At 48.8% G+C, this 27775-nt stretch overlaps 1 protein-coding gene across 2 annotated transcripts; it reads left to right on the top strand.

Annotated features, from left to right (window-relative positions):
- Positions 1 to 3959: 3959 nt before the first annotated feature.
- On the top strand, positions 3960 to 27664 carry THOC5 (THO complex subunit 5). Of its 2 annotated transcripts, none has more exons than XM_083478631.1 (20): positions 3960 to 4047; positions 5678 to 5792; positions 6664 to 6807; positions 7459 to 7572; positions 8976 to 9073; positions 9501 to 9647; positions 10973 to 11087; positions 12125 to 12257; positions 12576 to 12653; positions 13948 to 13988; positions 15133 to 15232; positions 15899 to 16007; positions 19681 to 19782; positions 19870 to 19966; positions 21212 to 21326; positions 22775 to 22878; positions 24554 to 24641; positions 25212 to 25327; positions 25539 to 25729; positions 27384 to 27664. In XM_083478631.1, the coding sequence occupies exons 2-20, from the start codon at positions 5697 to 5699 to the stop codon at positions 27445 to 27447; spliced, it is 2052 nt and encodes a 683-aa protein (XP_083334757.1). In that variant the 5' UTR covers positions 3960 to 4047; positions 5678 to 5696; the 3' UTR covers positions 27448 to 27664. The 2 variants fall into 2 exon arrangements, with proteins under 2 accessions (XP_083334757.1, XP_083334758.1); XM_083478632.1 differs by having other exon boundaries at positions 4043 to 4279.
- Positions 27665 to 27775: the final 111 nt, after the last annotated feature.

The raw sequence follows: 27775 nt of genomic DNA on the forward strand, positions 1-27775 counted from the left end.
TCCCGTGTGGTGGTTCTGATGTCCTAACACCTCCAGAGGAGGGAGGGAGAGACAAAATGGCTAACCAAGCTCGCATCCCATTTAAAACACTGTTACACTACTTTGACAGCCATTGAAGATGTTGGGGACCATAACTTGTTAAGGGTGTGGGGAGCTGTAGCGCTGTGTGGGGTGGATGGGCAGATCTGTCCATTTTGGCTCCTTTCTCACTTTCCCAGTCTTCGGTTGTCTCCAGCTTTCGGCATTCAAGCTACAATACCGAATGAACCACATAAACTGGATCAGGGTTTTTTTAAGCCGGAACTCACCAGAACTCAGTTCCGGCACTTTTCAGGTGGGATCTACAGTGGTACCTCGCAAGACGAATGCCTCTCAAGACGAAAAACTCGCAAGACGAAAGAGTTTTTCGTTTTCTGAGTTGCTTCGCGAGACAAATTTCCCTACGGAAACGTCTTGCAAGTTTGTTTCCTTTTTCTTAAAACCGTTACAGTAATACAGGGTGCATTGCTTGAAGAGGTGCAGTTGCGACTTGACTTCGGGGAGCAACTCATAGCACGTGGTGTGGTAGCCTTTTTTGAGGTTTTTGAAGATTTTTTTGGAAAAATTGAAACCGTGCTTTGCAAGATGAAAAAACTCGCGGAACGAATTAATTTCGTCTTGCGAGGCACCACTGTATAGCCGTTATAAGAGAATAAGGGAGGTGTTCATGGTGAGTTCCAGCACCTCTTTTTCTATAAAAATAACAGAAGGTGTTTCTCTCCTTTTTTGTAAATAATTTTTTATTAATTTATCACAGTTATATTTTCACAAATAAAAACAGTAATTAACTCACATTTCTACCAAATCTAAATTTATACAAATGCCTTTTCACAAACCTTCTCTTTGAGATTCTTTAAATCTCTGGACTTCCCTCCGTACCCTCTTCTGGTTCCTTATTTTAACCAAGTTCTTCTACATTTCCATACTTACACTTTTCCAATTATTATTTCCCTTAATTTTATCTATTTTTCTGCTAGTTGCAAGCGTTTACTTAAAATCCTGTTAATGTTTCAACTTGTTTACAGTATTTTTGCACATAGACAATAAACGATTTGTATTTGTACAAACAGAAAGTTTCTCAAACACTATCCACCCCAACTCCTAATACGGCAAACTCTTTTTTTTAATTTGGGAGTTTTTAAAAAGTAGTTTCTCATTGCTTTTGCAATAAGGGTGAAACTTAAGCAGTCCTGCTTAGACCCGTGAAAATACACAGTTCTTTTCAACCTGGCCTTGTATAATGGTACAGTTGGATCTGAATACAGTGGTACCACGGGTTAAGAACTTAATTTGTTCTGGAGGTCCGTTCTTAACCTGAAACTGTTCTTAACCTGAAGCACCACTTTAGCTAATGGGGCCTCCTGCTGCTGCTGCGCCACCGGAGCACGATTTCTGTTCTCATCCTGAAGCAAAGTTCTTAACCCGAGGTAATATTTCTGGGTTAGCGGAGTCTGTAACCTGAAGCGTATGTAACCTGAAGCGTATGTAACCTGAGGTACCACTGTAATGTGTGTGTTGTCTACATGAAATCTGTTAAATGGAACTGAATACAGCCTCCTGATTCTATCAGATTTCAGTTTAAAAACAAAAGCAGTACACAAGTTTCTAGTCCTTATAGATCTGAAGGAGAAAATAAACTAAAAAAAAAAAAAATGTTTCTCAAGGGAGTGTATCATTTATCTGGGTTTGATAGAAACTTGTAACACACCAAATTCCTCTCCTCAAGATTCCTTGTCTATTATTATTATTTTGAGAAAACAACAACTACAGAATTGATTTGTTTACAGCGGAACATACCACTACAGCTGGAGTGGGGAACCTGCGGCCCACCTGACCATTGTCATACCTTCCAACATTTCTCTGATGAAAATAGGGAAGTCCCATTCCGTAATGATAATTTTACTATTTATACCCCACACATATTACTGGGTTCCCCCAGCCACTCTGGACAGCTTCCAACATATATTAAAACATTAAACTTTTTTTAAAAAAAAACTTCCCTATACAGGATTGCCTTCAGATGGCTCGAGGGTCGGATAACTCCATACCCACCACCATTTCCGCAATGAAAATAGGGACATCCTAAGGAAAAGTGGGACATTCTGGGATCAAATCAGAAACCGGACTGGCTTCTCTAAATCAGGGAAGTCCCTGGAAAATAGGGACACTTTGAGGGTCTGCATTCAGTGGCAGAGCATATGCCCACGCTGCCGAGGGCGGGCGCACTCCCGAGGGGCGCGGAGGGTGCCCTCCCACGTGTCACAGTTCAGCGTAGGTGTCAGGTGTGCATGCAGGAGCCAGGCCCTGTGACCAATAGGACTTTGCAGGACTGGGGCCTTCCTAAGTTTGTTCTGAAGAGGCAAGGTGTGGCCTCACAGGTGAGGCCAACTGGTAACTCACAGCATCTGGTGGCAAGAGCCAGGAAGGGATATAAGGTCAGCGTTTCCCTTCAGCTCTCTGCCACAGCAACACGCTTCTTGCCTTGCTGTGTTTGGCTTTTGGCTTCCTGATCCTTGAACCTCAGCTTCTTGACTCCCTGCTTCTTGATCCTCAGACCCTTAACTTTGTGACTCCTTGATCCTCGGACCCTTGACTTTGTGACTCCTTGCTTCTTGTTCCTCGGACCCAGAGAAAACATTTGGTCAGTTTGGGACAGTTTGGGAATCAAAATAGTTTCAGGTCAGCCTTCCTGTGCTGATCTATGTACGTGCTTGGTTGGTACACTTATGAACACTACCATATATCTAAGACCTCAAAATTCCTATCACAGCAGCCAGTCTGGGCCAGTGCACTGTGATATGAGCACACATACACACATGCCTGGTGCGGGGTGCCAACTTGAATAAAATATTGTGGGGGCCCAGGTAATCCCCGCCCTGTGTAATCGATCACATGATGCAGTGCACACACACCATTTGAATGGGCAGTGGCGTAGCGTGGGGGGTGCAGGGGGGGCCAGCCGCACCGGGCGCAACATCTGGGGGTTAGGGTTAGGGGGTGCAAATCCATGGGTTAGGGGGCGCAAATCCACGGGTTAGGGTGCACAAATCCATGGATTAGGGGGCACAAATTACTTGCCTTGCCCCGAGTGCTGACAACCCACGCTACGCCACTGTGAATGGGAATGCCCATCAACTTTGTGGGGGCCTGGTCCCCTCAAATATTTTATTGTGGGGGCCAAAGCTCCCACAGGAGTTGATCTCTATCCAGCAGGGCTGGATTTAGGTCTGATGAGGCCCTAAGCTACTGAAGGCAATGGGACTCTTTATATGTCCAGCTGTCCTTTGTCAACAACAAATTGTCGCTGTTTTTGTGTTAAATATATGCTATATGGTAATTTATGGATCTATTATGTATCAAAAGCCATTTGCACATAACAGTCCATGCAGAATTTAGGCCCCCTATATATAGAAATGAGCAAACCAGTGATATTTCAGGGAGCGGGCTAGCAGGCGGGACCCATTACTTACATCATAGGAGCCTATACAACACAAAACACTGCTGCTGCATGTAGCTTTTATTTTATTTGTTTTTTATCTTATATTTTGGAAATGTACATCCATGTTTTTTGCCCTTTACATTTTTGGGGGCCCTCAAGAGAGTGGGGCCCTAAGCTACAGCTTGTTTAGCTTATAAACAAATCCGGCAGCGGGGTGGTAAGATTGTTATATAAGGCAGAGAAACTTCAATCTATAACAGCAATGCTTATTATTAAATAATTATACAACAGGAAAAATATAAACGTGAAATAAAAAAATTATTATTTTTCAAGAAGCGGGGGCAGGAGAGGAAAAGCGGGGATGGAGAAAAAACAGAAGAAGAAGCTGCTCCCTCCTTTCCTGAAAGCATCCGCGAGGCGCCACTAGGGGGCGGAAGAGAGAGGGAAAAACAACAACAACCTGTGCCGACGCTCTAGTCCTTTCGCCGGCGGCCGGCTCGCTTTGCCCGCGCTTCCGGTTTGGTGCTTCCGGTTGGGCTCAGGTTTTGTGGAAGAAGGAGGATCAATCGGTGAGAGCCGGATGGGGGGAGGGGGGCGCGTGACCGTCGGTAAACGGCTTTCCTCTTTCTTCCCTTCTGTTCTCTGAGGGTGGGGATGCCTCTGCTAATACCCCCCTCCCTCTCCAAATCAGAGCCGGAGGCGGGGAAGGCGAGGAAAATTCGGGGTGGGGGTGGGGGTGGCTTTTAGCTCCGGGAGGTATTCGTTCTCTCAGCCTCTTGGTACTTGTGGCGGCTGTTGCAGGTGAGAGCCCCTCTGAGCATGTGCAGACATCTTCCCAAGGGCCTCTAAGCATTATTCTCTTATAGTGAACAAGAATGGGGAGGGAAGAGGGTCATTTCAGTAGTACCTTGGGTTACAGACGCTTCAGGTTAAAGACGCTTCAGGTTACAGACTCCGCTAACCCAGAAATAGCACCTCAGGTTAAGAACTTTGCTTCAGGATGAGAACAGAAATCGTGCAGCGGTGGCAGCGGGAGGCCCCATTAGTTAAAGTGGTGTCTCAGGTTAAGAACAGTTTCAGGTTAAGAACGGACCTCCAGAACGAATTAAGTCCTTAACCCGAGGTACCACTGTATTATTGTTGTCAATTGCCGTTATTTAATGTATATAAGGGACGCGGGTGGCGCTGTGGGTTAAACCACAGAGCCTAGGACTTGCCGATCAGAAGGTTGGCGGTTCAAATCCCCGCGATGGGGTGAGCTCCCATTGCTCGGTCCCTGCTCCTGCCAATCTAGCAGTTCGAAAGCACGTCAAAGGGCAAGTAGATAAATAGGTACCCCTCCGGCGGGAAGGTAAATGGCGTTTCCTACGCTGCTCTGGTTCGCCAGAAGCAGCTTAGTCATGCTGGCCACATGACCTGGAAGCTGTATGCCGGCTCCCTTGGCCAGTCAAGCGAGATGAGCGCCGCAACCCCAGATCCGGTCACGACTGGACCTAATGGTCAGGGGTCCCTTTACCTTTACCTATCCCGCTTTTCTCCCTAGCTGTGGGGATTCAAGTCAGCTAACATTTTTTTTTTTTTAACTTATGAAATAGAAACTAAATGTATTTTAAAAGTTGCCATTGTGGTTGAAAGGTAATGAGGCCTAGGACCGCTCTTGACTTCCGGGTTTTGTTTTATTGATCAAATTTCTTTATCGTCCTCCCTTCCTCCTAAAGGAGCCCAAAGAGTTAAGCGCAACATAGGGTGCTTATTGTATACCCAAAAAAAAAAAGAGCTTTGAATTTCGTACATGTAGCGGCTGGGATAAAAAGCCCCACTTTAGATGGCTTGTTGGATGAGGAAAGTCTTCAGTAGGTGCCAAAAAGAAAACAGGGGAGGCACCAGGGGTGGGAATTCGAAAGGGTAGGGATCACCATGCTGAAGACACGGTTCCTATATTATATGGTGTTGATCTCCTGTTACGATGTTCTATGCAGAATGACCTTTCCTGCAGTCACCTCTCTTTCAGCATATTTTTAATGTCCAGCGGTAAATCTGAATGGTTCTGGGTGATTTAAAATAATAAAGGAATCGTCCTTCGGTATTCACAGGCACACTTTCCACATTGCCTTGGAGAATGATTGATATGAAAGTAGATTTTACTTGAGTCTGTGTGAGATTAACTGATCCCCCTGCCCCCTTTTCATGGGTTTTCAGATTCTCATGTTTTAAGAAAATGTCGTCAGACTCCAGTAAGAAACGGAAGCCGAAGGTCATCCGGACAGATGGAGGCCCATCGGAAGGCAAGAGGGGCCGGCCAGACACTGATCAGGTAGTTTCATTGTAACAGAGGTACTTGTGGGCTTCTTGGATGCTGTTTGGAAAAGCAGAGCGGTTTGGAGGTATGTCTGTAAAAGATGCTCTAGACTAGCCCTTGGGGTTACTGTATTTTAACTGCCAGGTTTTGACTAGTAACTGATTATGTCCTGGTGAACTCAAAGTGTGGCCATTTACTGTAAAGTGTGTCAGGAATAAAAGGGGGGAGGGAGTCTCAAAGCGAGCCTGCCCAATTTGTGACCCACAGAGCCTTAACACAGCCCACCAACCACGCATAGGAATCTGGCCGGGGTTCAGTCAAGCCCCCTGGTTTAGCTGCCTGCCAAAATGGGCAGATGTTTCCAGACATAGAGAATTATATCTTCACCAAATTCCATTCTCGGAGTGTAGCAGGCTTGTGTGCTGCAGGTTTGTGGGCATAATTTAACATTTTTTTACTGCTTCAAAATTAATATAACTCCCAAGTACCATCTGAAGGAGCCTTTTAGCGACTGGGATGCTGTGATGCCTCTAGTGTAGCGCTACCTCTCCTGTCTTTGAAAACAGATTCTCAGAGGGGGTGTTGAGAAATGCTTAGCCAGTGTTCTCACCTGGAGCTTTCCCTCTTAAGCTGTGGAAGGCTGTACTCAAACTTAAACTTACGGTACTTTCTCCTTGAGCTTTAATGCAGCATGATCTCAGAAACAAGATAAACTGGAAGGGTGATGATGGAGTTTGCAGTGCCAGGATCATTTTTGCCTACCTTTATATTCTGCTTTCAAGAGTGACCAGAGATGCTACAGAGAGCCCTTTGTATAATATGCCATCGCTTCCCTTCTGAAGAGAACTTTCAAGAGTCTAGCTTCCCTCTCTGTTTTCATTTGCAGGATGCCAAATATTACAGCGAAGAGGCTGAGATGGACCTGCGGGACCCCAACAAAGATTATGAACTTTACAAAGAGACCTGCCAGGACCTCCAGAGGCTTATGGCGGAAATCCAGGAGCTGAAGAGCAAAGGCAACAAAGACAGTGTAAGGCAGGGGTGGGGAACCACATGTGCCCCCCGACCTATCTGTGTGGCCCTTGGACTCTCCCCAACCACGCACACACTCCACTAGCCTTGCTTTGGGTGTTTTTGTCTGGCTGGGATGTCTTCTTCAACTCTGAAATTGACTTTTGTGTGCCTGTATGGAAGGTAGAGAGAGGAGTGTGAGCAGAAACAAGCTTAATGTACAAGGGCAAAACTACATTAGCCACCCCACTCACATTTGCCTGTAACCCTGCCAACTATGGGTATATGGCCCCGGGAAGGGAATCCAACCCTCTGGCTAAAAAATAGTTTTCCCACCCCGTCAAGGCATCCTAATGTGACCGGGGCCTGGGGGGGTAGATAAACCCTAGCAAAATTTAGATATTTAAAAGAGGAAAGGAGAAGCCTGGCAGATTTAGGGGACAGGGGAGTTTGGTAAACAACTGGGTCCTGGGTTGTGGTCTGAAAGCAAATGAGGCTCCCACCTTGCTGAAGCTAAGCAGATCTGGGGCAGTGCCTAGATGGATGAAGACTGGGAAACCTCACAGAAACCACCTTGGGTTCCATGATAGTGTAAGGAAGGCAGGATATAAAGGTAAGAAAATTAAGGACCATCCTGATCAGCTTCCTCCCCCCCCCCCCCGCCTTTCAGGCTTCCGAAATTGAGGAGCGTCGCATCCAGAGCTGTGTCCACTTCATGACCCTGAAGAAACTCAACCGTTTGGCTCACATCCGGTTAAAGAAGGGAAGGGATCAAACCCACGAGGTACAGTTGAGTCCAGAGAACCAGGGAAGGGTTACAGGATCTTGGATGGTCAGATCATTAGGTGCAGCAGCACCGAAGCTTGCTCCACATCTTGAAACCCTCTCCCTCATTGGACACGTACTCTCATACAAGGCAGTTCTAGGGAAGATTTTTCAGACCCACCTTATTTTTGTGATTGTCAGTTGTTTTAAACTGGTTTGAATATTGTGTTTTAATGTTGCAAACCACTCTTGGACCTGAGGGTGAATGGCGGGGAATTAATAATAATAATAATAATAATAATAATAATAATAATAATAGAGCCTATATGTTACAAGATAGTAAGCCCAACCCTTTCATTCCTACTTGTGTGTTGGGCTGAATATTCAAATCCAAGTGAGGGGGACATAGATAGGAGAATACCCGTTATTTTGGACTGATGGAGCTAACATATTTTCTTTAAAAAGAAGTGAGATTGTACTGGTATTGATACGCAACACTGTTTTCCGACAGCATGGCTTTCTGTGTTTTCTTAAAACACACTTCCCCATGGGGTAAAATGAAATTTGTTGTTTTGTATGCTTTGCATGGGATGCGGGTGGTGCTGTGGGTTAAACCACAGAGCCTAGGACCTGCTGATTGAAAGGTCGGCGGTTCGAATCCCCGCGGCAGGGTGAGCTCCCGTCGTTCGGTCCCAGCTCCTGCCTACCTAGCAGTTCGGAAGCACCCCAAAGTGCAAGTAGATATATAGGGACCGCTTTCTAGTGGGAAGGTAAACGGCGTTTCCGTGTGCTGCACTGGTGCTGGCTCGCCAGATGCAGCTTCGTCACGCTGGCCACATGACCTGGAAGTGTCATCGGACGGCGCCGGCTCCCGGCCTCTTGAGCGAGATGAGCGTGCAACCCTGGAGTCGGTTACGACTGGCCCTGACGGGCAGGGGTACCTTTACCTTTACCTTTATGCTTTGCATATGTAAATCAGGGGTGGGGGACATCAGACGTGGGGGGCCAAATGTAGCCCTTCAGGACTCTCCCCAGGTCATGTACCCTCCTGAGCTTTAACCCTCCCAGACCTTATTTCCCTCCCCTGAGTGATGGAATGGAATGTGTCCTCAAACTCTGATCATGCCTCTTATATGCCTGGATGGAGGACAGAGAAAGGTGTGTTGAGTATGTGTGTAGAAACCAGCCTACTATACAAAATAAAATTTGCATTTGTTGCTCCGCCCACTTTTGTCTCTGTCCCTGCCCACCACTGGCAGGTGGCCTCTGGAAGGTTGCCCACATGAACATATGGATCTCAGTTCAGTTTCACTAACTTGCCACTTTTTTGAGATCGCATCGTCAGCCATGTGTCTCAGCCACACCAACTTGATTTTTCACTTCCTTGCCTTGTAATGATTTCTCTCTGTGCTCTGTTAACAGGCAAAGCAGAAAGTGGATGCTTATCACCTGCAGCTCCAAAATCTGCTGTACGAAGTCATGCACCTGCAGAAGGAGATCACAAAATGCCTGGAATTTAAGTAAGCAGCTTAAAAAATAGGATGTGACTGGAGGGTGGAGAGGCCCCCCCCAAAAAGTTAGCCAGTAGACTAATGAGGCTTCAAACCTTGCGCCAATTTTGTTAGTACTTTTTTTTCACTTCAAGTGCTGTTGGCCATCCTTTTTGTCAAAGATGCAGCCTCCAGGTTCTTCCAGCATCTCATTATTATAAGCCTGGCCACTTGCAAAAAAAAAAAAAAAAAGCAGCTTTTTAGAAATTTGAACTGTAAGTTAGCCTTATCTAGTTGGTCTGCACAACTTTGATAAGCCCATTCCAAGGCCCAACTTGAGAGCTGTCACTGAACTGCAGCTAGCTCAGTCTTGCGGTCCTTGGGCTACATGTGACCTTGGATACAGAGGAAGGTCCCCCCCCCCTTATTTATCTTTCTCTTGGTCCCCTTCCTTCAGGTCCAAGCATGAGGAGATTGAGCTGGTGAGCGTGGAGGAGTTTTACAAGGAGGCCCCTGCAGAAATCAGCAAGCCGGAGATTACGCTCGCCGATCCCCACCAGCAGACGCTCTCCCGCCTCGACTGGGAGCTGGAGCAGCGCAAGCGGTGAGTAGGATAGCCCAGCAGCTGCTAGGTGGCTTTGAGCAAGCTTACGGTTCTCCTCCCTTTCCTTCCACTCTGCAGTATTGGTCCTTCTAATAGTGAACTCGGGCAGTGAGAGCCAACAGGGATTGCAGCCCAAATGGGGCTAATGAAAGCAAGAAGCAATTATTATTATTATTATTATTATTATTATTATTATTATTATTAATTTGTTTGTTTATACCCCGCCCATCTGGCTGTCACTCTGGGTGGCTCACAGCAGAATAATAACAATAATAAAGTGATAAAACACCAAACATTAAAAACTTCCCTAAACAGGGCTGCCTTCAGATGTCTTCTAAAAGTCAGATAATTGTTTCTTTCCTTGACATCTGATGGGAGGGTGTTCCACAGGGCCTTCCACCACTACCAAGAAGGCTCTCTGCCTGGTTCCCTGTAACCTCACTTCTCGGAGGGAGGGAACAGCCAGAAGGCCCTTGGAGCTGGACCTCAGTGTCTGGGCTGAACAATGGGGTGGAGATGCTTCTTCAGGTATACTGGGCTGAGGCCGTTTAGGACTTTAAAGGTCAGCACCAACACTTTGAATTGTGCTCGGAAATGTACTGGGAGCCAGTGAAGATCCTTTAGGACCAGTGTTATATGGTCTCGGCAGCCGCTCCCGGTCACCAGTCTAGCTGCTGTATTCTGGATTAGTTGTAGTTTCCGGGTCACCTTCAAAGGTAGCCCCACGTAGAGCACATTGCAGTAGTCCAAGCAGGAGCTAACCAGAGCATGCACCACTCTGGCGAGACAGTCTGTGATGTTGGCATGCTTGCAGGGGCAGGGGACCCTGGATTTTAAAGACTGCCAGAAAATGAACAGACCTGGGAATCTAGAAGTGTGGTCCCACAGTGTTCCAAGTTTATAAATATTATGAGAGGAGGACTTGAGGAAGAAGGGCTGAAATGTCAGTGGTAGAGCTTCTGCTCTGCATGCAGATGATCATTGGGTCAGTTCCCCAGCATCTCCAGGTAGGGCTGTGAGAACCGTTTGCATTAAACCCTGGAGCGCCCCCTGCCAGATGGACAAATTCAGCATCTTCTGCTAGAGCAAGCACCCTGAATGCAGAAGGCCCCAGGTTCTGTCCTCCAGGTAGAGATCCCATCCTGAAATTCTGGAAAGCCACTGCCAGCCAGTGTAGACAATACTGAACTAGATGGACCATTGATCTGAGTCACTATAAGGCAGCTTCCTGTGTTCCCAGACTTTGTGTGTGTCCCCTTTCTCCCTCCTCTACTTTCTCTGGAAACACTGTCGCTTGTTAGTAACTGTGAATCTCTTACGTGCAGGCTGGCGGAGAAGTACAAAGAAAGTCTGGCAAACAAAGAGAAGATCCTGAAAGAGATAGAAGTGAAGAAGGAGTACCTCAGTAACCTCCAGCCTCGGCTCAACAGCATCATGCAGGTATGCTGTGGGTCAGGCTTTTAAAAAGAATTGCTTTAGGAGTTCTCAGCAGGAGGTTAAGAAACCCGCATACTCTGTTGGTGCAGCATGGGAGATGGCCTTCGATACAGAACCAAATCATTGATTACAGAGCTGGTGCGGGATGTCGCTGGACTACATCTCCCATCATTCTCAACTATTGGCCATGCTTGGCTGGGGGGTTGGAGTCCTGCAACTTCTGGAGGGCCACAGATTCCCATCCCTGCTTCGGAGAAAGAAAACCTGAATATATATGAGTGGTTTTACGTAAGAACAGATTCTGGGTAGGACTTTTATCACAAGCCCACTGACTTTGTCAGAGACCGTTGCCTTTCCTTCTCCTTCAGGATGCTGGCTATTTTACTACTACAGTGGTACCTCAGGTTAAGTACTTAATTCGTTCCGGAGGTCCGTTCTTAACCTGAAACTGTTCTTAACCTGAAGCACCACTTTAGCTAATGGGGCCTCCTGCTGCTGCCGCACCGCCGCTGCACAATTTGGGTGGGGCAACATGTGTATTTCCCTCCCTATGTACAGAAGGTCAGTTTCTGCCCATTCTCACCCACATCCCGCTCTGTCCTCCACCCAGGCAAGAAAGAGGCGTGATCAGAGTTCAAGGACACAGCCCAGCCAGGCCAAAAATACTTGAGGAGGGTTCAAGACAAGGGCCCGTGAGGGGTGCGGACTGGGGAAGAGTCCCAAGGCCCAGATAGAGGAATTGCGCCCTGAACCTGCAGTTCCCCACTCCTAGGATAAAAGAACTAGAGCAGCTTCAAGAGGTGTCAGGGGCTACGTCAAATGAGACAGGGGCCACATGCGGCCCCTGGGTGATAGGTTCCTGCCCTCTGTGCATCAAAACATAACATACCTAATAATGAAAGGGCACGTACTGACAACATAGCATAATAAAAACAGCATCTTTGGCGGCATTTTGGTGCCAACCTATTCTCATGGGTCACTGCCCAAACCACAGAATTATAACCCCCATTTTCCCCCCTGTCGGTCCTCTTTCCTATCAGGCTTCGCTCCCTGTCCAGGAGTACCTTTCCATGCCTTTTGACCAGGTTCACAAGCAGTATGAGACAGCCAGGCATCTCCCGCCACCCCTTTATGTGCTCTTTGTCCAAGCCAGTGCCTACGGCCAAGCCTGTGGTAAGTTATTGTTTCAAGGTAGCTGAGCTTTGAAGGGGAGCAGAGGTGTCAAATTTCACAGCTCCTTGCAGAAAGCATGACATTATCTGAAGACTGTCACATCGGTGTGTTCCCCGCCCCCACCCTTAATCTGATCCCTGGCTTCCTTGAGTCTGCAGGGTTGGGGAAGAATGAGAGAAAGAAACACACAGAGAGAGCAGAGCTGCCCAAAATCTGATGAAGCTTCTGCATTTGACAACCTTGTTGCTTCTGAGCTTTACAGAGTTTGTGGGAGTCATCTTTGGGGAGGTGTGGCTAACGGCGTCATCTCCTTCACAGACAAGAAGCTGGCTGTGGCTATCGAAGGCAACGTGGAGGAAGCCAAAGCGCTCTGCAAACCTCCAGAGGACTCTCAGGGTGAGTGAGGGTCCATAAGCTGCCTTCACTTGCTGTGAATGGCTCTTCAGTTGAGCATGTCCTTTGCTTCCATAAGGTTCCAGGTTCAGGAGCTCCAGCGAAAGGATTCCCACCTACCTGGGCTGGGAAATGTCCTGGAGAGCAGCAGCCAGTTGGCATTGACCAGCCATCTTTGGCTTGGCACACTCCAGGACTACAACTCCTGGCGTCTCTTCCCATTTGCCATGCTGGCTAGGTCTGACAGAAGTTGTTCTGCCCCAGACTGGTGCCCTCTGAAAGTTGCTAGCCTGCAACTCCCATCAACCCGCGCGAGCATCGCCCAAGGATCAAGGCTGACGGGGAGTCATAGTCTGACAAGGGCTGCAAAATACGGGTGGCCCACTGGCAGCTTGCATGTTAAAACTGAGCTCAAAGCTAACCAAAACTGTTAAACTTGTAAAGAGGAAATTAGGAGATTCTGTCCTGCAGTGTTAACGTGTCTGTGCTGGATGTTGTATGGGGTGCCCTGGCTGCAGTTGGATAAACATGCTCCATAACTGGGGAGGCATTGCTGCTTTGTTGTTGGAGCGTAAGAGAAGCCCTGGTTCTGGTCAAAGGCCCATCTAGTCCAACATCCTGTCTTCACAGTAGCCAAACAGCTGCCCCAGCGCAAAGCCCACAAAGTGGACCTATGTGCAGCAGTGGGTATTCAGAGGCATACTTCCTCTGCTGGCAGAGGTGACATATAGCCATCATGGTTTGTGGTCGTAGAAAGCCTCTTTCTCCGTGCATTTATTATTCTTATTAAATTTCTATATCACCCTTCGTCTGAAGGTCATGGTGGTTTACAATATAAAAAAGCACAAAAATGCATGCTATAATAACAAACAAAGGACACAGATTGTTTGATCAGCCAAAGGCCTGGGAGAAGAGGAATGTTTTGCCTGGCACCTAAAGATATGTAACAAAAGGGCCAGGCAAGCCTCCCTGGGGAGAGCATTCTATAAGATGAGAGCCACCACAGAAAAGGCCCATTCTCATGTGCTGCCCTCTGGGCCTCTTGTGGAGGAGGCACACGAAGGAGGACCTCGGGTGATGATTGCAGGGTCTGTGTTGGTTCATATGGAGAGAGGCGGTCCTTTCCTTTAAAGCCATCCAAGTTGGCCGCCATCACTAAAGGATCTGTTGCACTTGTGCCCTACTTGTTTGTTTTCCACAGGCATCTGGTTGGGCACTGTGAGAACAGAATGCTAGGTTAAATAGGTCTTTGTCCTGATGCAGCCAGCTCTTAGCATTCATTTATTTGGATTCACAGATGATGAGAGTGACTCGGATGCCGAGGAGGAGCAGACCACGGTAAGAGCTCCACCTTCCCACTGCGCTATGAAATTGCGGGGAGGGGAGGGATGTTGTGGGGAGATGTCTCCTTCTGCCTTGAAACCGGTATTCCGTGTGCCATTAGACCTGTTCTTTCACGTCTAATGTGCCTTGTCATTCACCCGCCCCTCCCCCATTAAAAATAATAAGTGATGGGCCTTTCTTGTGTGCCATTTCCATGTAACGAAGTGAGGAGAAACAGACATACTGGGACTTGGTGATGCACTTACCAACAGACCATCTCCTTCGGTCATCTGCATTGTCATTTCCTTTTCGCTCTCCCTGTCCCTCACTTGGCCTCTCCAGGTAAGGCTGGGGAAAGACTCCCTGTCTGAAAACCTGGAGAACCACTGATAATAGTGGTGGAGCATCTGACTTGCATACAGAAGGTCGCTAGTTCAATTCCCGGAATCTCCAGGTAGGGGTGTGAGAGAGCCCTACCTAAAACTGCAGACAACCACTGCCAGTTCATGTAGGTGATAATGAGCTAGATCAGGGGTCAGCAACCTTTTTCAGCTGTGGGCCGGTCCACCGTCCCTCAGACCATGTGGTGGGCCGGACTGTATTTTTGGGGGGGAAACGAACGAATTCCTATGCCCCACGAATAATCCAGAGATACATTTTAAATAAAAGGACACATTCTACTCATGTAAAAACACGCTGATTCCCAGACCATCCACGAGCCGGATTGGGAAGGCGATTGGGCCACATCCGGCCCCCGGGCCTTAGGTTGCCTACTCCTGAGCTAGATGGACCCAATGGTCTGACTCTGTATGAGGCAACCTCCTTTGTTCCTCGTGAGCACTTCCTTTCCTCTGTGGTGTTGGATTTAGAATTTTGAAACAGGGCTTATTCAGAATGGGGCAACAGCCCCTTCAAAAGGAAAATGGAAAGATTGGGGTGTACCAATGACCACCCTAGTGGTGGGGTTGGGTGGCTGGCTGCGCTTGTCCCTCCCTGCTGCCCATCTCACGCTTGCACCTCAAAACACATGGGCAGGACAGGTAACAGCAGCCCAGGGTGCAACAGGTGTGGTGCAAAGCCACAGCAAACAAAGTGCAGGGGAAGTGCGTTGCAAGAGTGGAGGCAGGAATGTATTGTGATTCTCCCTTCCCCACTCTAGAAGCGTCGCCGCCCAACCTTAGGGGTGCAGCTGGATGACAAGCGGAAGGAAATGCTCAAGAGGCACCCACTGTCCGTCACTGTCGACCTGAAATGCAAAGGTACGTGAGAGAGCAAAACGGCTCATCTGTTGGTGCCCCTAAACTGGGGATCTTTCCCTTCTCTGGAAGTTAGGGTCAGTTTCCATATCAGTTAGTTGTTCATTTTTCCGGTCTTAGGGTGGTCCCCGACATCTCCTCAGCAGCTTGCGATTTTTTGATCACACACAACACACTTTCACCAAACAATTGTAATTGTTTTCCTGCGCCTTTCTCCTAACATTCAAGCAACTTTGCCTTAGAGGAAGTTTTGCATGTTACTTTCACTAAAACATGGCTTTTTAATTCACGCTTTCCTCCCATGCATTTTTGTACACATTTCTTTGGTTGGAGAACGGCAAGCGAGAAGCGTTATCTGAGTTCAAGGACATATTTACAGCCAGGCGAAAGAGCGCTCGAGGAGGGTATGAAGTAGGGCCAGGGAGGGGCATTGCCTGTGGAGAAGGGGTGTGGCTTAGGAGAGGGAGACCCCAAGGGCCAGACAGGTAGAGAGTCCTGGTGGGCCATATTCAGCCCACAAGCCTGAGGTTCTCCATGTATTAAAGCTAGTGAGTTCCAACAGGTAAGGGAGCAGTTCACTGACCCCCATCCTCTCACAGTGGTTTAAACACAACTGGAAGTCGTTGCTCTCTCTTGCCTAAACCCCTGGCATTGGCTGTGTCATTGCAGATGGCAGCCTCCTCCTCCTCACCTTCTACTATCTGATGAACCTCAACGTCATGACGACGAAAGCCAAGGTGACGGCAGCTGCGGAGATGTCCATGCCCATCAGTGCCGGGTGAGCTTTGCGGGGGGTGGCGAGGGGACAGGCTGTCGCTGATGGATCCCAGGTGCCGAGGGTGGGATCAGCTGGGAAATTATTTCATGGGGTGTTGGCAAGCAAACCTGCTGTTGTGGCTGCTGGCAGAATTCTACTTTGCCCAGTGGGTTGTTGTTTTTTAACCCCCGAAGAAAAAGGATAGATTCCAGTGCAGTCTTTCTGAGATGTGGAAAGTTTGTGAGTGTTTTCTGCGTACCCTTTTCCTGCAGCACCTGGCAAAGAGATACCTCATTTAGGGACTCGAGAAGCAATGTTAACCTGACTTAGGTTGTTGGTCCATCTTGCTCACGGGTGGGCAGACAGTCGGCAATTTGGATCTACTAGAACCCCAAGATCTGCCAACCAGAGCCAGGTAGAAAAGGTGGCTGTGTTCTCCCTTCACTGTTGGGGGCAGTATGCTGGGGATCACTACACAGCTCCCACCTGCGGGGTTCCCAGAAGAGGCATCTGGTTGGCCACTGTGAGAACAGGAGCCCCTCTGGTCTGATCAAGCAGCCAGTCACTTCCTGTGTTCTTTGCAGGACAGAGAACTTCTCAGCCTAGGGAGTTGTTTTCCTTATGAGAATTGAATTAAGCCAACACGAAGGAAGACTTGCAAATCTCTCCCTCACTTTACTTTTAAGTCTCCAGACCTTAAAGGGAGAGGGGCAAAAGCTTTTGCAAGCCTCCTTCCCCTTCCTGCCCCCCTTTTTTACACGCACACACACAGATTTCCCCTTCCAGATTGGGCCGAAACCATGGAACTCGCTGCTACAGGAGGCAGCGATGACCACAAACCTAGATGTCTTTAAAACAGGATTAGGCAAATTCATGGAGGAGAGGGCTATCCATGGCAACCAATCACATTGGCCGTGTTCTGCCTCCTCCCTTGAAGGCATAATTGCTTCTGTTAGAAACCACAGGAGGGGAGAATGCTCTTGTGCTTCGAATCCTGTTTGCAGGTTTCCCACAGGTATCTGGTGGGCCACTGTGAGAACATCAGACTCTTATGTGCTTATGGGATTTTGACATGGTGTGGGCTGCTCCCACCTGTCACATTTGGCCCCGCGTGGCAGATACAGCTTTGGCCTGTGGAGCGAAAAGGGTTCTGCATCCCTGTTCTGTGCTCACTATATAGGTTACAATGCAGAAGCATCAACAGACTCACATCTCTTGCACTACGCAGGCAAAACCATTTGTTAACCTTGGGTCTTGTTAAATTGTCAGCTATACAGAAGGCAGCACCTTGAAACAAGCAGGCACAGTTACTGTCCTGCATTTGGAGTCGGTTAGCATACAGAAGTGTGAATTTTAATAGTGCTACAATTTGAAGAATTATTATGGAGTAACAGAGAACAGGATTTGTCAGCTGCTGTTCTCAAATACTGAAGATCTGAGTCTTCTGATCTGTGTAATGGAGCAGTGAGCCTCCCGTTAAACCACAATCAGCCAGAACCTCAGGCCTAAAAATTCCCCAACCTGAACTTTCCCATCTAAGTGGGCTTTCTGCCTTACACTGCAATATGTTGTTTGGGGCAGTGCAAAAGATGGGCACTGCCATCGAGTTGCACCAGGGGGCGCTGTGGGCACACGTGTTTGCAGAGTCACTTGCATGTCGCTTGTAGTCGTTGCAGTTATACATCCCCTCTCGGGCCTCGTTTGCCCCTAAAGAGCGGAGAGACTTTAGCGGAAAAGACAAGATCTGTCTCTGATCTCTTAATTTATCTTGGCAGCGAGACAGGGAGGAGCCTGATGAGGGAGGAGCATTCCTATGGGTCAGATAGCAGGGAAAAAACCAACAAACGGACCTATGTGTCTCTGGTGCTCTGTTGAGTTGGCGAGGATAAATTAGGGGCTGATCGCATCTCGTCTCCCTGTCTCATTTAATTACTCTCTAGCAGACTAATCGCTTCCTCTCCCTGTGCATGGTCGCTGAGTCTCCCTCTCTGCTGAGACTGCTTCCTCCTATTCCTCTCTCTTCCCTGTTCTGTTCTGTGAGTTGCCTTGCCTCAGGGAGTGGAGCTTTTATTTCCTTTGGAGTTGTGTGTGTGTTGGGGTGTGCGTGGAAATCTGGCTTGGAAGCACAGCTGTCAAAATAGGCTTGGGAGAAGCAGCTTGCTCTTTCCCCTGCAGTAGCCTGCTTCACACGTGTCTAACATTGTTGATGTTGTTTAGTCGTTTAGTCGTGTCCGACTCTTTGTGACCCCATGGGCCAGAGCAAGCCAGGCACCCCGTCTTCCACTGCCTCCTGCAGTTTGGTCAAACTCATGTTGGTAGCTTCAAGAACACTGTCCAACCATCTCGTCCTCTGTCGTCCCCTTCTCCTTGTGCCCTCAATCTTTTCCCAACATCAGGGTCTTTTCCAGGGAGTCTTCTCTTCTCAAGAGGTGGCCAAAGTATTGGTGCCTCAGCTTCACGATCTGTCCTTCCAGTGAGCACTCAGGGCTGATTTCCTTAAGAATGGATAGGTTTGATCTTCTTGCTGTCCATGGGACTCTCAAAAGTCTCCTCCAGCACCATAATTCAAAAGCATCAATTTGTTAAAGCTGAGACGTTTGGCAAAGCATCACTTAAACCTTTGTTTATTGCACGCACACACACACTCCCAATTAAGGCAGTTTTAACAGTGCAAAAAGAGGAGGTGGTATTGGGGGGTATATATGTGCCAGTGCAATTATTCATCCTTGGATGGTTCTGCTGTTAATGCCTGGTGGCAGCCTTCAGTAACCTGACTTCCTGCTTGGCTAACTACCATAATTCTTAAAGTCACTGATAACCACGAATGCTGTGATCCGATTGTTCTCCTGCCTAAACACGAGGTTCTCGGTTGCCCTCATTATCTGTGTTTAATGTGACTTTTCAGTCTAATCTGCTGCTGATCAGAGAACCTATTTACTTCTGTCGGCAGCATTTGAGAGAAAGGGTGGGAGCTATGGGGACTGCCTGCATTCAACTCTAAAGGGGTAGGGGGAAGATTTATATGATCTGAAGAGAATGCAGAGTATGCCTGCATACAACTCTAGAGTCATCGCTGCGAGATGACAGTCTGTGGCCCATTTAGAAAGGGGGACAGCGCAGACGACGGGAATGGATGCAAAATGGAGTTTCAAAAGATCTGAGTGACGTCAGAATGTTCCAGTGGGTGAGGGGAGGAGAACACAGACACACACAACAGAGGTCCCTGGAGATCTCCTGCGGAATTCCCATGGCAACGCAGCAGAAGTAAACTTGCACAGAATCTTAGAGCCGTTCATACGGGGAGATTTTTCTTTGGCAGATCCGACTTAGAAATGAAACACAGTTGCACAAGAGCCCATCTAGTCCAGCCTCCTGTTCTCACAGTGGCCACCCAGATTGTCTTGTCTGAGCATTCCTCCCCCTCCTGTGGTTCCCAGAACCTGGTATTCAGAAGTATTGCTACCTCCGACGATGGAGGCAGAGCCTACTCATAGTGGTTAGTAGTGATCAATAGCCTTGCCCCTCCTCCTTGAATTTGCCCAATCCTCTTTTAACACCATCTAAGGTTCCTCCTGCGGGAGCGAGTTCCATAGTTCAACTCTGCTGTGTGAAGAATTATTTTTTCCTATCTTTGCTGGATCTTCCGACAAAGAAGATTCTGAATTTCACATCGCTTGTTCCTATTTCTTTCTAGAGACTTGCTGTGCCCCGACACCCTCCTGAGCTGCCTGTATCCTGGAGATCACGGAAAGAGGACTCCAAACCCTGCCAACCAGTTCCAGTTTGATAAAGTCGGGTAAGCTGGTAATGGACAGAGGTGCTTGCCTTGTAGGCCTCTCTTTCATGGCTTCTCACATGCTCCCTCCCTCCCTGTGTCTTCCAGGATCCTGTCCCTGAACGACTATGTTGCAGAACTGGGACACCCTTACATGTGGGTGCAGAAGTTGGGGGGCCTCCATTTCCCCAAGGATCAGCCCCAGGTAGGTGCAGAGCTGCCTTTGAACAAAGACGCAGCCCAAATCTCTATAGGCAGCCTTTGCCGGCACTGCTGGACCCGGCTCTCCAAATTGCAAACGGAGCGAGCGTTTGCTTGCGGGCAGGTGAATGAAGATGCACTGAGGGGTTTATGGGGGACATGGCTACTAGCTGCGATGGCTGCACTCTGCCTCCAAACACCAGTTGCTGGAAACAGCAAGGAGGGGAGAGCGCTCTTTTGCTAAGATCCTGCTTACAGGCTTCCTATTGGGGCATCTGTTTGGCCACGGTGAGAGCAGGATGCATGGGCGAAGCCAGGATTTATTTTAGGTGGGTCAGGTTTTATGTTGGGGGGCAAAACTGAGTTATCTGAGACACAATTGGTCAGTTAAGTATTTTTATTTATTTACTTGTTTTAGGGGGAGCAGCTGCACCCCCCTGGCTATGCCCATGGCAGGGTGCCTGACTAGATGGGCCATTGGTCTGATCCAGCATGGCTCTTCTTACGGAAGTGTGTGTTGTGTGGGTATAGATAGTCGGTGTGGGTGTGTAGGTGTGAAGGTTTGTGCATGTTTAGGTGGTTCCAAACCATGAGAGCAGAGTCCCAGGGCAGTGGAAGGAGGACTCAGCAAGTATCCTTAGGATAGCTCAGCTGATTAGGGCATGGTGCTGATGACACCAAGGTTGCAGGTTCGATCCCCATATGGGACAGCTGCATATTCATTCATGCATTTCCAGGGACTGGGCTAGATCATGGGTAGGCAAACTAAGGCCCAAGGGCCGGATCTGGCCCAATCGCCCTCTAAATCCGGCCTGCAGACGGTCCGGGAATCAGCAGGTTTTTACATGAGTAGAATGTGTCCTTTTATTTAAAATGCATCTTGGTTATTTGTGGGGCGTAGGAATCCATTCCTTTTTTTCCCCCTTCAAAATATAGTCCAGCCCCCCACAAGGTCTGAGGGACAGTGGACCGGCCCCCTGCTGGAAAAGTTTGCTGACCCCTGGGCTAGATGATTGCTTCTATGACTTTATCCAGCATTCTCTTGTCTGTCAGCATAAGGACGAGTTTTAATGTTGTGCACAGAGGAATCTGGATAATTATCGGGGCCTCGGCTTTTTTATCTCGGATGAGGCTGTGCGAGGAAACAGGTTGCAGCTGCGAGAGAATCCAATCTGGTCAAGCCACCCCAGTTTCCTGGCTCTTCGGTGGTGTGGAGGTAACACCACTTTTGCCTTTATCCCATTTGCAGAATCCTGTGATTGCCGATAACTCGCTGAGCGCTAGCCACATGGAGAGGACGATGAAATTGCTCAAGATGAGGCTGGAGTCCCGCCTTGCTCTACACAAGCAGTTTGCTTCCCTTGGTAAATCCCAGCTGCCCTGCTGCTTCCCCCAGTAGTGACACTCTGGATTCCAACAACCACACATACTCAGCATCAGATGCCCCCCACCCTCAGGCCTGGGACACATTTCAGTCCCAAACTTACAAAGTGAGGCAGAATGTTCCTTCATACTACAAACAAATAATCCCTGCACAAGGAAACCTAGCATGTCAGGAAGATGTAGCTAGAGTCCCATTTCCTCTGACACTGCTAGTTTTCTAGGTGCAGGGATTTTTATTTTGTATGGAGAATCACATCATGGGACCCCCCTACCTGTAATCTGAGGTGGCAGCCTCCCAGATGCAAATCTGCCACCTCCAGGCCTAACTACATCTAACTTAAAAAGCATTTTTGCTTGCTTAGAAGCAGCTAAATTGCTTCATTTAGGAACAAGCAGCTGTGGGAGCCCCATGGCAATGGCATGGACAGTGGGGGAATTTTAAGTAATTATTCTCCATATGCCTGTTTCCTTGACAAAAATCACCCCCTGGAAGCTGCTGTAGTAGCTCCTTTGCGGGGAAACATTAACAAAAGCTTTGAGAGGCAATTTTTGGCAGGGAGATGGTGTGGAGGGGGTTCATCCAGATTGCACCCCTTCCACACATTCTCCCCGCTGACTTTCTCCAAAACTGTAAAGTTTTGAAGCTAGAATAGAAGGTGAATGGAAACACAGTCAGCTTCATAGACTGTTTAAATATCCCACTGATCTTGACTTGAACATATAATTAATATACACAGTCCGTGTGTCCAAATAGGTGTTCCAGGTGTGATTGACAATTATCAGCTATCCATCGAAACGTAGCCAGGACAATGGAATCTTCAGAGCACTGAGTAGTATGGGGCGAACACTGAACCTCTCTAAAGAAAAAGGTCTAAAAGTGGGTGGCTAGCCCAAGGTCCAGATCGGGCTTACCAAGCTATGGGAATTGACCGGCCAGTTCCCACAGCCCTATCTCCTTTGTGGGATCAGACCACGATCTCCCTAACCCAGCATTCTTGGCAAGAGTCCTAGCAACCAACAGATATTCAGCGGCTCACTGGGAATTGGCCGAAGGATCCTTGGGTCCGCTGCAGTACATCTGCTTGTCACTGATTGGGACAATCTCGGTCAAACACTGCCTTTGCAGCTTCCAAGCACCTCTCTGTTTTTTCCACTTCCATCTCCAATGGAGCAAGCTTTGTGCTAATTTATCACTCATCAGCATGTTGGTCCTATCACCAGCTGTTACCTGTCAGAACTCTTTTGAGCCTTCAGAGGTTTAGAACCTTTTTTGCTTAACCATATATGACATGAACCTAAAGCCACAATTGTTCAGCGGCCAGATTTGCCCTTCGAGCTGCCACTTCTGAACATAACACGTTGACCTTGCTAGGGAAAGGGGACTCTCTTCGATCATATTTATGTTCTTTTTTTCCATCTTGGGCTTCAGAACATGGCATTCTGCCGGTCTCCAGCGAGTGCCAGCATCTCTTTCCGGCAAAGATTGTGTCGCGGTTGGTGAAGTGGACAGCGCTCACGTACGAGGATTACCTGGTAAGTGGAGTCTTGTGAGAAAGAACTGGCCTGCTAAACCAGCCTCCCCCAATCTGGTGCCCGCAGCTGCTCTGGACTACCTGGGACTTGATGGGGAGCTGAGGCCAAAAACAGCTGTGCTGGCTGGGGTGTAGTCCAGAACCACTGGGCGGGGAAAGGCTGCCCTGAAATACTTGATTTGAGCTGGGAGGGAGGGGATCAAAAATGCCCATTTAATGTTGTTTGAATGCTACATCTGAGAATGCTTCCTGCTTTGCTTGAAAATCATATATGTGTGCATGCTGCTTAAGAATAGCCATGTGGAGGGAGAGCCAGTTACAGCTTTGCTCAGTTTGGTTGGTATTGTATCTATTACAGTGGTACCTCAGGTTACAGACGCTTTAGGTTATAGACTCCGCTAACCCAGAAATAGTACCTTGGGTTAAGAACTTTGCTTCAGGGTGAGAACAGAAATTGTGCTCAGGCGGCGTGGCAGCAGCAGGAGGCCCCATTAGCTAAAGTGGTGCTTCAGGTTAAGAATAGTTTCAGGTTAAGAACAGTTTCAGGTTAAGAACGGACCTCTGGAACGAATTAAGTACGTAACCAGAGGTACCACTGTATTGTTATCATTATGTCAGGGACTGGACTGAGAGTAATGGGGGAGACCGCCTCCTCCTCCTGCAGTTCCCAGAGAAGAGGGAGACAGTATAGATTTACAACAGTGGTTTGCAGAAGGTCACAGTTCAGAGGCTGTAGAAAGGAGAAGCTGGGAATATTGGAAGAGGAGCAGGAAGAAGAAGCAGCACCGGGGAGAGACAGCTGACAGTCTTGGTGTCTTTAGTAAGCATTCCAGACCACCACCCCTCTCCCCGAACCCGGCAGGCATTGAGAGTAGGAGAACAGAAAGCTCAGAGGCAGAAAGCACAGATCAGCCAGTGTAGGGATGGCATATACCGTATTTTCCGCCCCATAGGACGCACCGGCCCATAGGACGCACCAAGTTTTTTAGGGGGAAAATAAAGGGGGGGGAATTATTCCCCCCCCAGGCGCTTGTGGGGCCGGCAGCGGGGAGAAGCGCTCTTCTCCCCGCAGCCCGCCTTTAGACCAGGTCCGGGGACAGCGGGAAGACGCGCTGCGCCTCCCAGCTGTCCCCGGAGCTTGCGGGGCTGGCAGCGGGGAGAAGCGCTCTTCTCCTCGCCGCCCGCCTTCAGATCAGGTCCGGGGACAGCAGGAAGACACGCTGCGCCTCTCAGCTGTCCCCGGAGCTTGCGCGGCTGGCGGCAGGGTCTCCCCGCCGTCAGCCTCCAAACCACTTCAGGAGACAGCGGGATGGCGGCGTTCCGCCTCCCTCTGTCCCCCGACCTTGTGGGGCTGGCGCTGGGGCTCCAGGCTTCAGCGAAAGCCTGCATTCGCCCCATAGGACGCACAGACATTTCCCCTTCATTTTTGGAGGGGAAAAAGTGCGTCCTATAGGGCGAAAAATACGGTAATAGCAGAGACAGAGGGGGTGGGACTTTACTCGGAGCAACGCCATTTCCATCTCACATCACTGGCCTCAGCTGCCTGTTCTTCACTGTGTGTCGATCTGAGCCATCTCATCCATGCTTGTGTTGTAAAGAGACTCCGCTGTTTGTGGACAGTGCTCCTATCTCTGTAGACCCAGCTCACCGCCTGCTTCTCGCTCTTCCTACTGCAGGAGCTGTCCTACACAAAAGATGTCATCGAGGCCGGTTTGGCTGAGGACACGCACCTGTACTACATGGCCCTGATAGAAAGAGGAACAGGTGGGTGATTCTCTTCCTCCTGTGTTTCCCCACCCCAAGCAGGCTTGAGAAGAAGGCATGGCTGTCATGCAGAGGTGGGGACCATAAGAGTCACAAGAGCCCTACTGGGTCAGGGCAGCAGTCCACCTAGTTCACCATCATCCTGTTCTCAATAGCAGCCAACCAGATTGCCTGCAGGAAACCCACAAGCAGGATTTGAGCACGAGACCCCTATCCCCTCCTGTGGTTTCTTGTAGCTGGTATTCAGAAACGTAATTGCCTCCAGCCGCAGGGGCAGAGCATATCCACAATGGCTGTGCTCTGTCTCCATGGTTGGAGGCAGTAATACTTCAGATTAACAGTTGGTGGAAGCCACTGTTTTCATTCTGGGGGCTGCATTCCCTTGTGTGCAGTTTTCCAGAGGCCAAGAGAACGACGAGTAAAGCTGTGGGTTTCCTTTGTTCAGTGGCCAGGTTCATTGTGCATGCCTTCATTTTTTTTTTTTTTTTTGTGTTTACTCATAAACCAAGAGGGGCTAGAAACTTTGACCATTCCATGATGACATTCTCCTCCCTTCCCTTCTGTGATTAGCCAAGCTGCAGGCAGCGGTGGTGCTGAACCCGGGCTACTCCTCCATGCCTCCCATCTTCAGCCTGTGCCTGAACTGGAAAGGGGAGAAGACCAACAGCAACGACGACAACATCCGGGTACGGTGCTGGGCCCAAACCCAGGGAAGAAGACTCTCAACCAGGCCCACCAACTCCCATCAGCCCCAGCTTGCGTGGTCAATGATCAGGGATGATGGGAGTTCCATCTGGGGAGTCACAGGTTCCCCGTCCCTGATACAGGATATGGCTGGGCAATCTCCGAGGGACCCCTTTTCAACTCCTTCTCTCTCCCTTCTCTGGTTCCCTGCAGGCCATGGAGAGCGAGGTCTCTGTTTACTACAAAGAGCTGTACGGTCCCAAGCCAGGCTACCAGCTTCTGACCAACCAGCTGCAGCGCTTGTGTGTCGTCCTGGATGTCTACCTTGAGACGGAGACCCACGACAACAGTGTGGAGGGGCCCAAGGAGTTTCCGCAGGAGAAAATGTGTCTGCGCCTCGTCAGGTAAGGAGCAGGGCATGTGGGTGTTTCATTGTCCAACTTTGGGGAATCTGCTTCCTCCCCCATGCCAGTAAATAAGAAGATCAAATGAAAGGAAGTCTTACCAGTTAGATTTTTTAATAATCACAGTGAGAGAGAAAAGAACATGTCTCCTAGAAATGACGGTGCTCCCAATTAAGGCTCACTCCCCCCCCCTTCTGTCCCTGTTAATCTGCGTGACTCCTATGGCTTGTAATCTGAGCTTGTACCCTCTGCGCTTTGTGTTCTAACACTTTCTAAGCTCTCCATGTCTTTTGAGAAGGGGGGGTGCATGCTGTCCAGAGACTGTGAATCTGTTAATTCTCTCTCTCCCAGTGTTTCTTCTCCTAGCTGTTCCTCATCCAGTATTTCCAAGCTTCTGCCTTCTGAACTATGCCCCTCTGCAAACCCATGTCCCAAATCTATATTGTTCTCCTGCTCCTGGGGAGATTCAGGATCAGGGCAAGGGGGTGACTCCCACCATTGTTCCTCAGTGCAGCCCTCCTCAGCACAGTCCCTGACACTCGTACTGTGGCACATCTAGAGCAGAGTAGCCAGACCCGGGGGGCAGGTTGTGCACTTTCAGAAGATGCCCAGGTTTTGGCCAGTCTCCAGATGAAAGAACCTCTGTAGCTGCGAGTGAGCAACTTAATGCCTGAAACACTGAAGAGCTGCTGCCAGTCAGTGTAGACACTATTGAGGTAGATTGGCAGCTTCCATACAAGATGGCTTCATTGTGCGCCTTGTGCAGAAAGCTGTGGTTTTCTTTTAACTGGCTGTGACCTACATGGGGCTTTGTTTTTCTCTCTATCCCCTCCCCACCAATCAAAAATTTTGGCACACCTTGTTCCTGCTGTCTCTTCCTTCCCTCACCGCCCTTTATCTTTTCCCACCTTGTACAGCTATGAGCCTTGCTTGGCACTTCTACTCATGCTTCTAGAGGGCTCATTCTTGCCTCTTCCTGTTCCAGCGGGGAGGAAGAGTGAGCGCTATCTCTAGCAGGAAGCTGTTCATTCCCCTGGATTTTGGCGCTTTCATCTCGTCTCCAGTGCCTTCTGGGACCTGTCTCCCGTTTTTCATCTCCTGCCATGGCGCTTTCTGATTTTTGCACCCACAACATTTGGTGGCATTGCGACTGGGGCTCTGCCCGCCTCCTCTCAAGCTCCTCTGTGCTTTAACAAAGGCATTTGAAAGGAGCGAGGAAGGGCATGCTGTGAGACAGCCAGAGGCCGCAGTATTTTTGTTTCTTTTCCCAAAGCAGAAGTGTGCATAAATCTGCTCAAATAAAAAGGATAATGTGGAGGTCAGGTATCTGTGGGCAGCCGGTGTGATCAATGAATGCTGCGCAGTTTCCTGGTTCTGCACAGTTTCCTGATTCTGTACTGGTTGTTTGAAAGGAGACTTTTATGAGGGCTCAGGCAATCCCTAAGGTACCCTGGACCTAAGTTGTTCAGGTAAAATTCTTGATTATCTTCCTCTGTTACAGCCAGCAGATCTCTACAAAGGTACTAGCATGACTTTCTAAACGGCCCTTTCATCACGATCCTGATATAGGAGCCACAGATTTTTTGAAAGCATTTGATGAGAAGAGCTGTCCTGCAATAGCTGTTGATATTCAGGAATCTCTCTTCTTTCTTAGGGGCCCCAGTCGGATGAAGCCCTTCAAGTTCAACCATCCTCAGGGTTTCTTCAGCCATCGCTGACTCCTCTGCAGCTGGGATCCTCCCTCCAGGCAGCTCGATGCAAGGAGAAAGAGAGAGGAGAATTGTTGCCCTCTGGGATTCTTGGTTGGCACAGTTCCAGCTTCATCCTGCCGACGACTTTCACCAGAGATTTCTGCCCACCTCTGGTTTTATCCATTCCATTCTATCTGTAGCGGGGATCGTTTTAAAATATTAAATTGAGTGTGTGCTTTTACAAGTTCCATTTTGTCATACATGTGTCTCTCCTGTTGTGCAGAGAACCAAAGGCAGCTTACTGAAAACAGAGGGTAAGGAATCTGTTTGACCCTGGCAACATCAGCACAGACTT

The sequence above is a fragment of the Podarcis liolepis genome, assembly GCF_965112155.1.
Source record: "Podarcis liolepis genome assembly, chromosome: 15".
In the NCBI taxonomy this organism is placed as follows: Eukaryota; Metazoa; Chordata; class Lepidosauria; order Squamata; family Lacertidae; genus Podarcis; species Podarcis liolepis.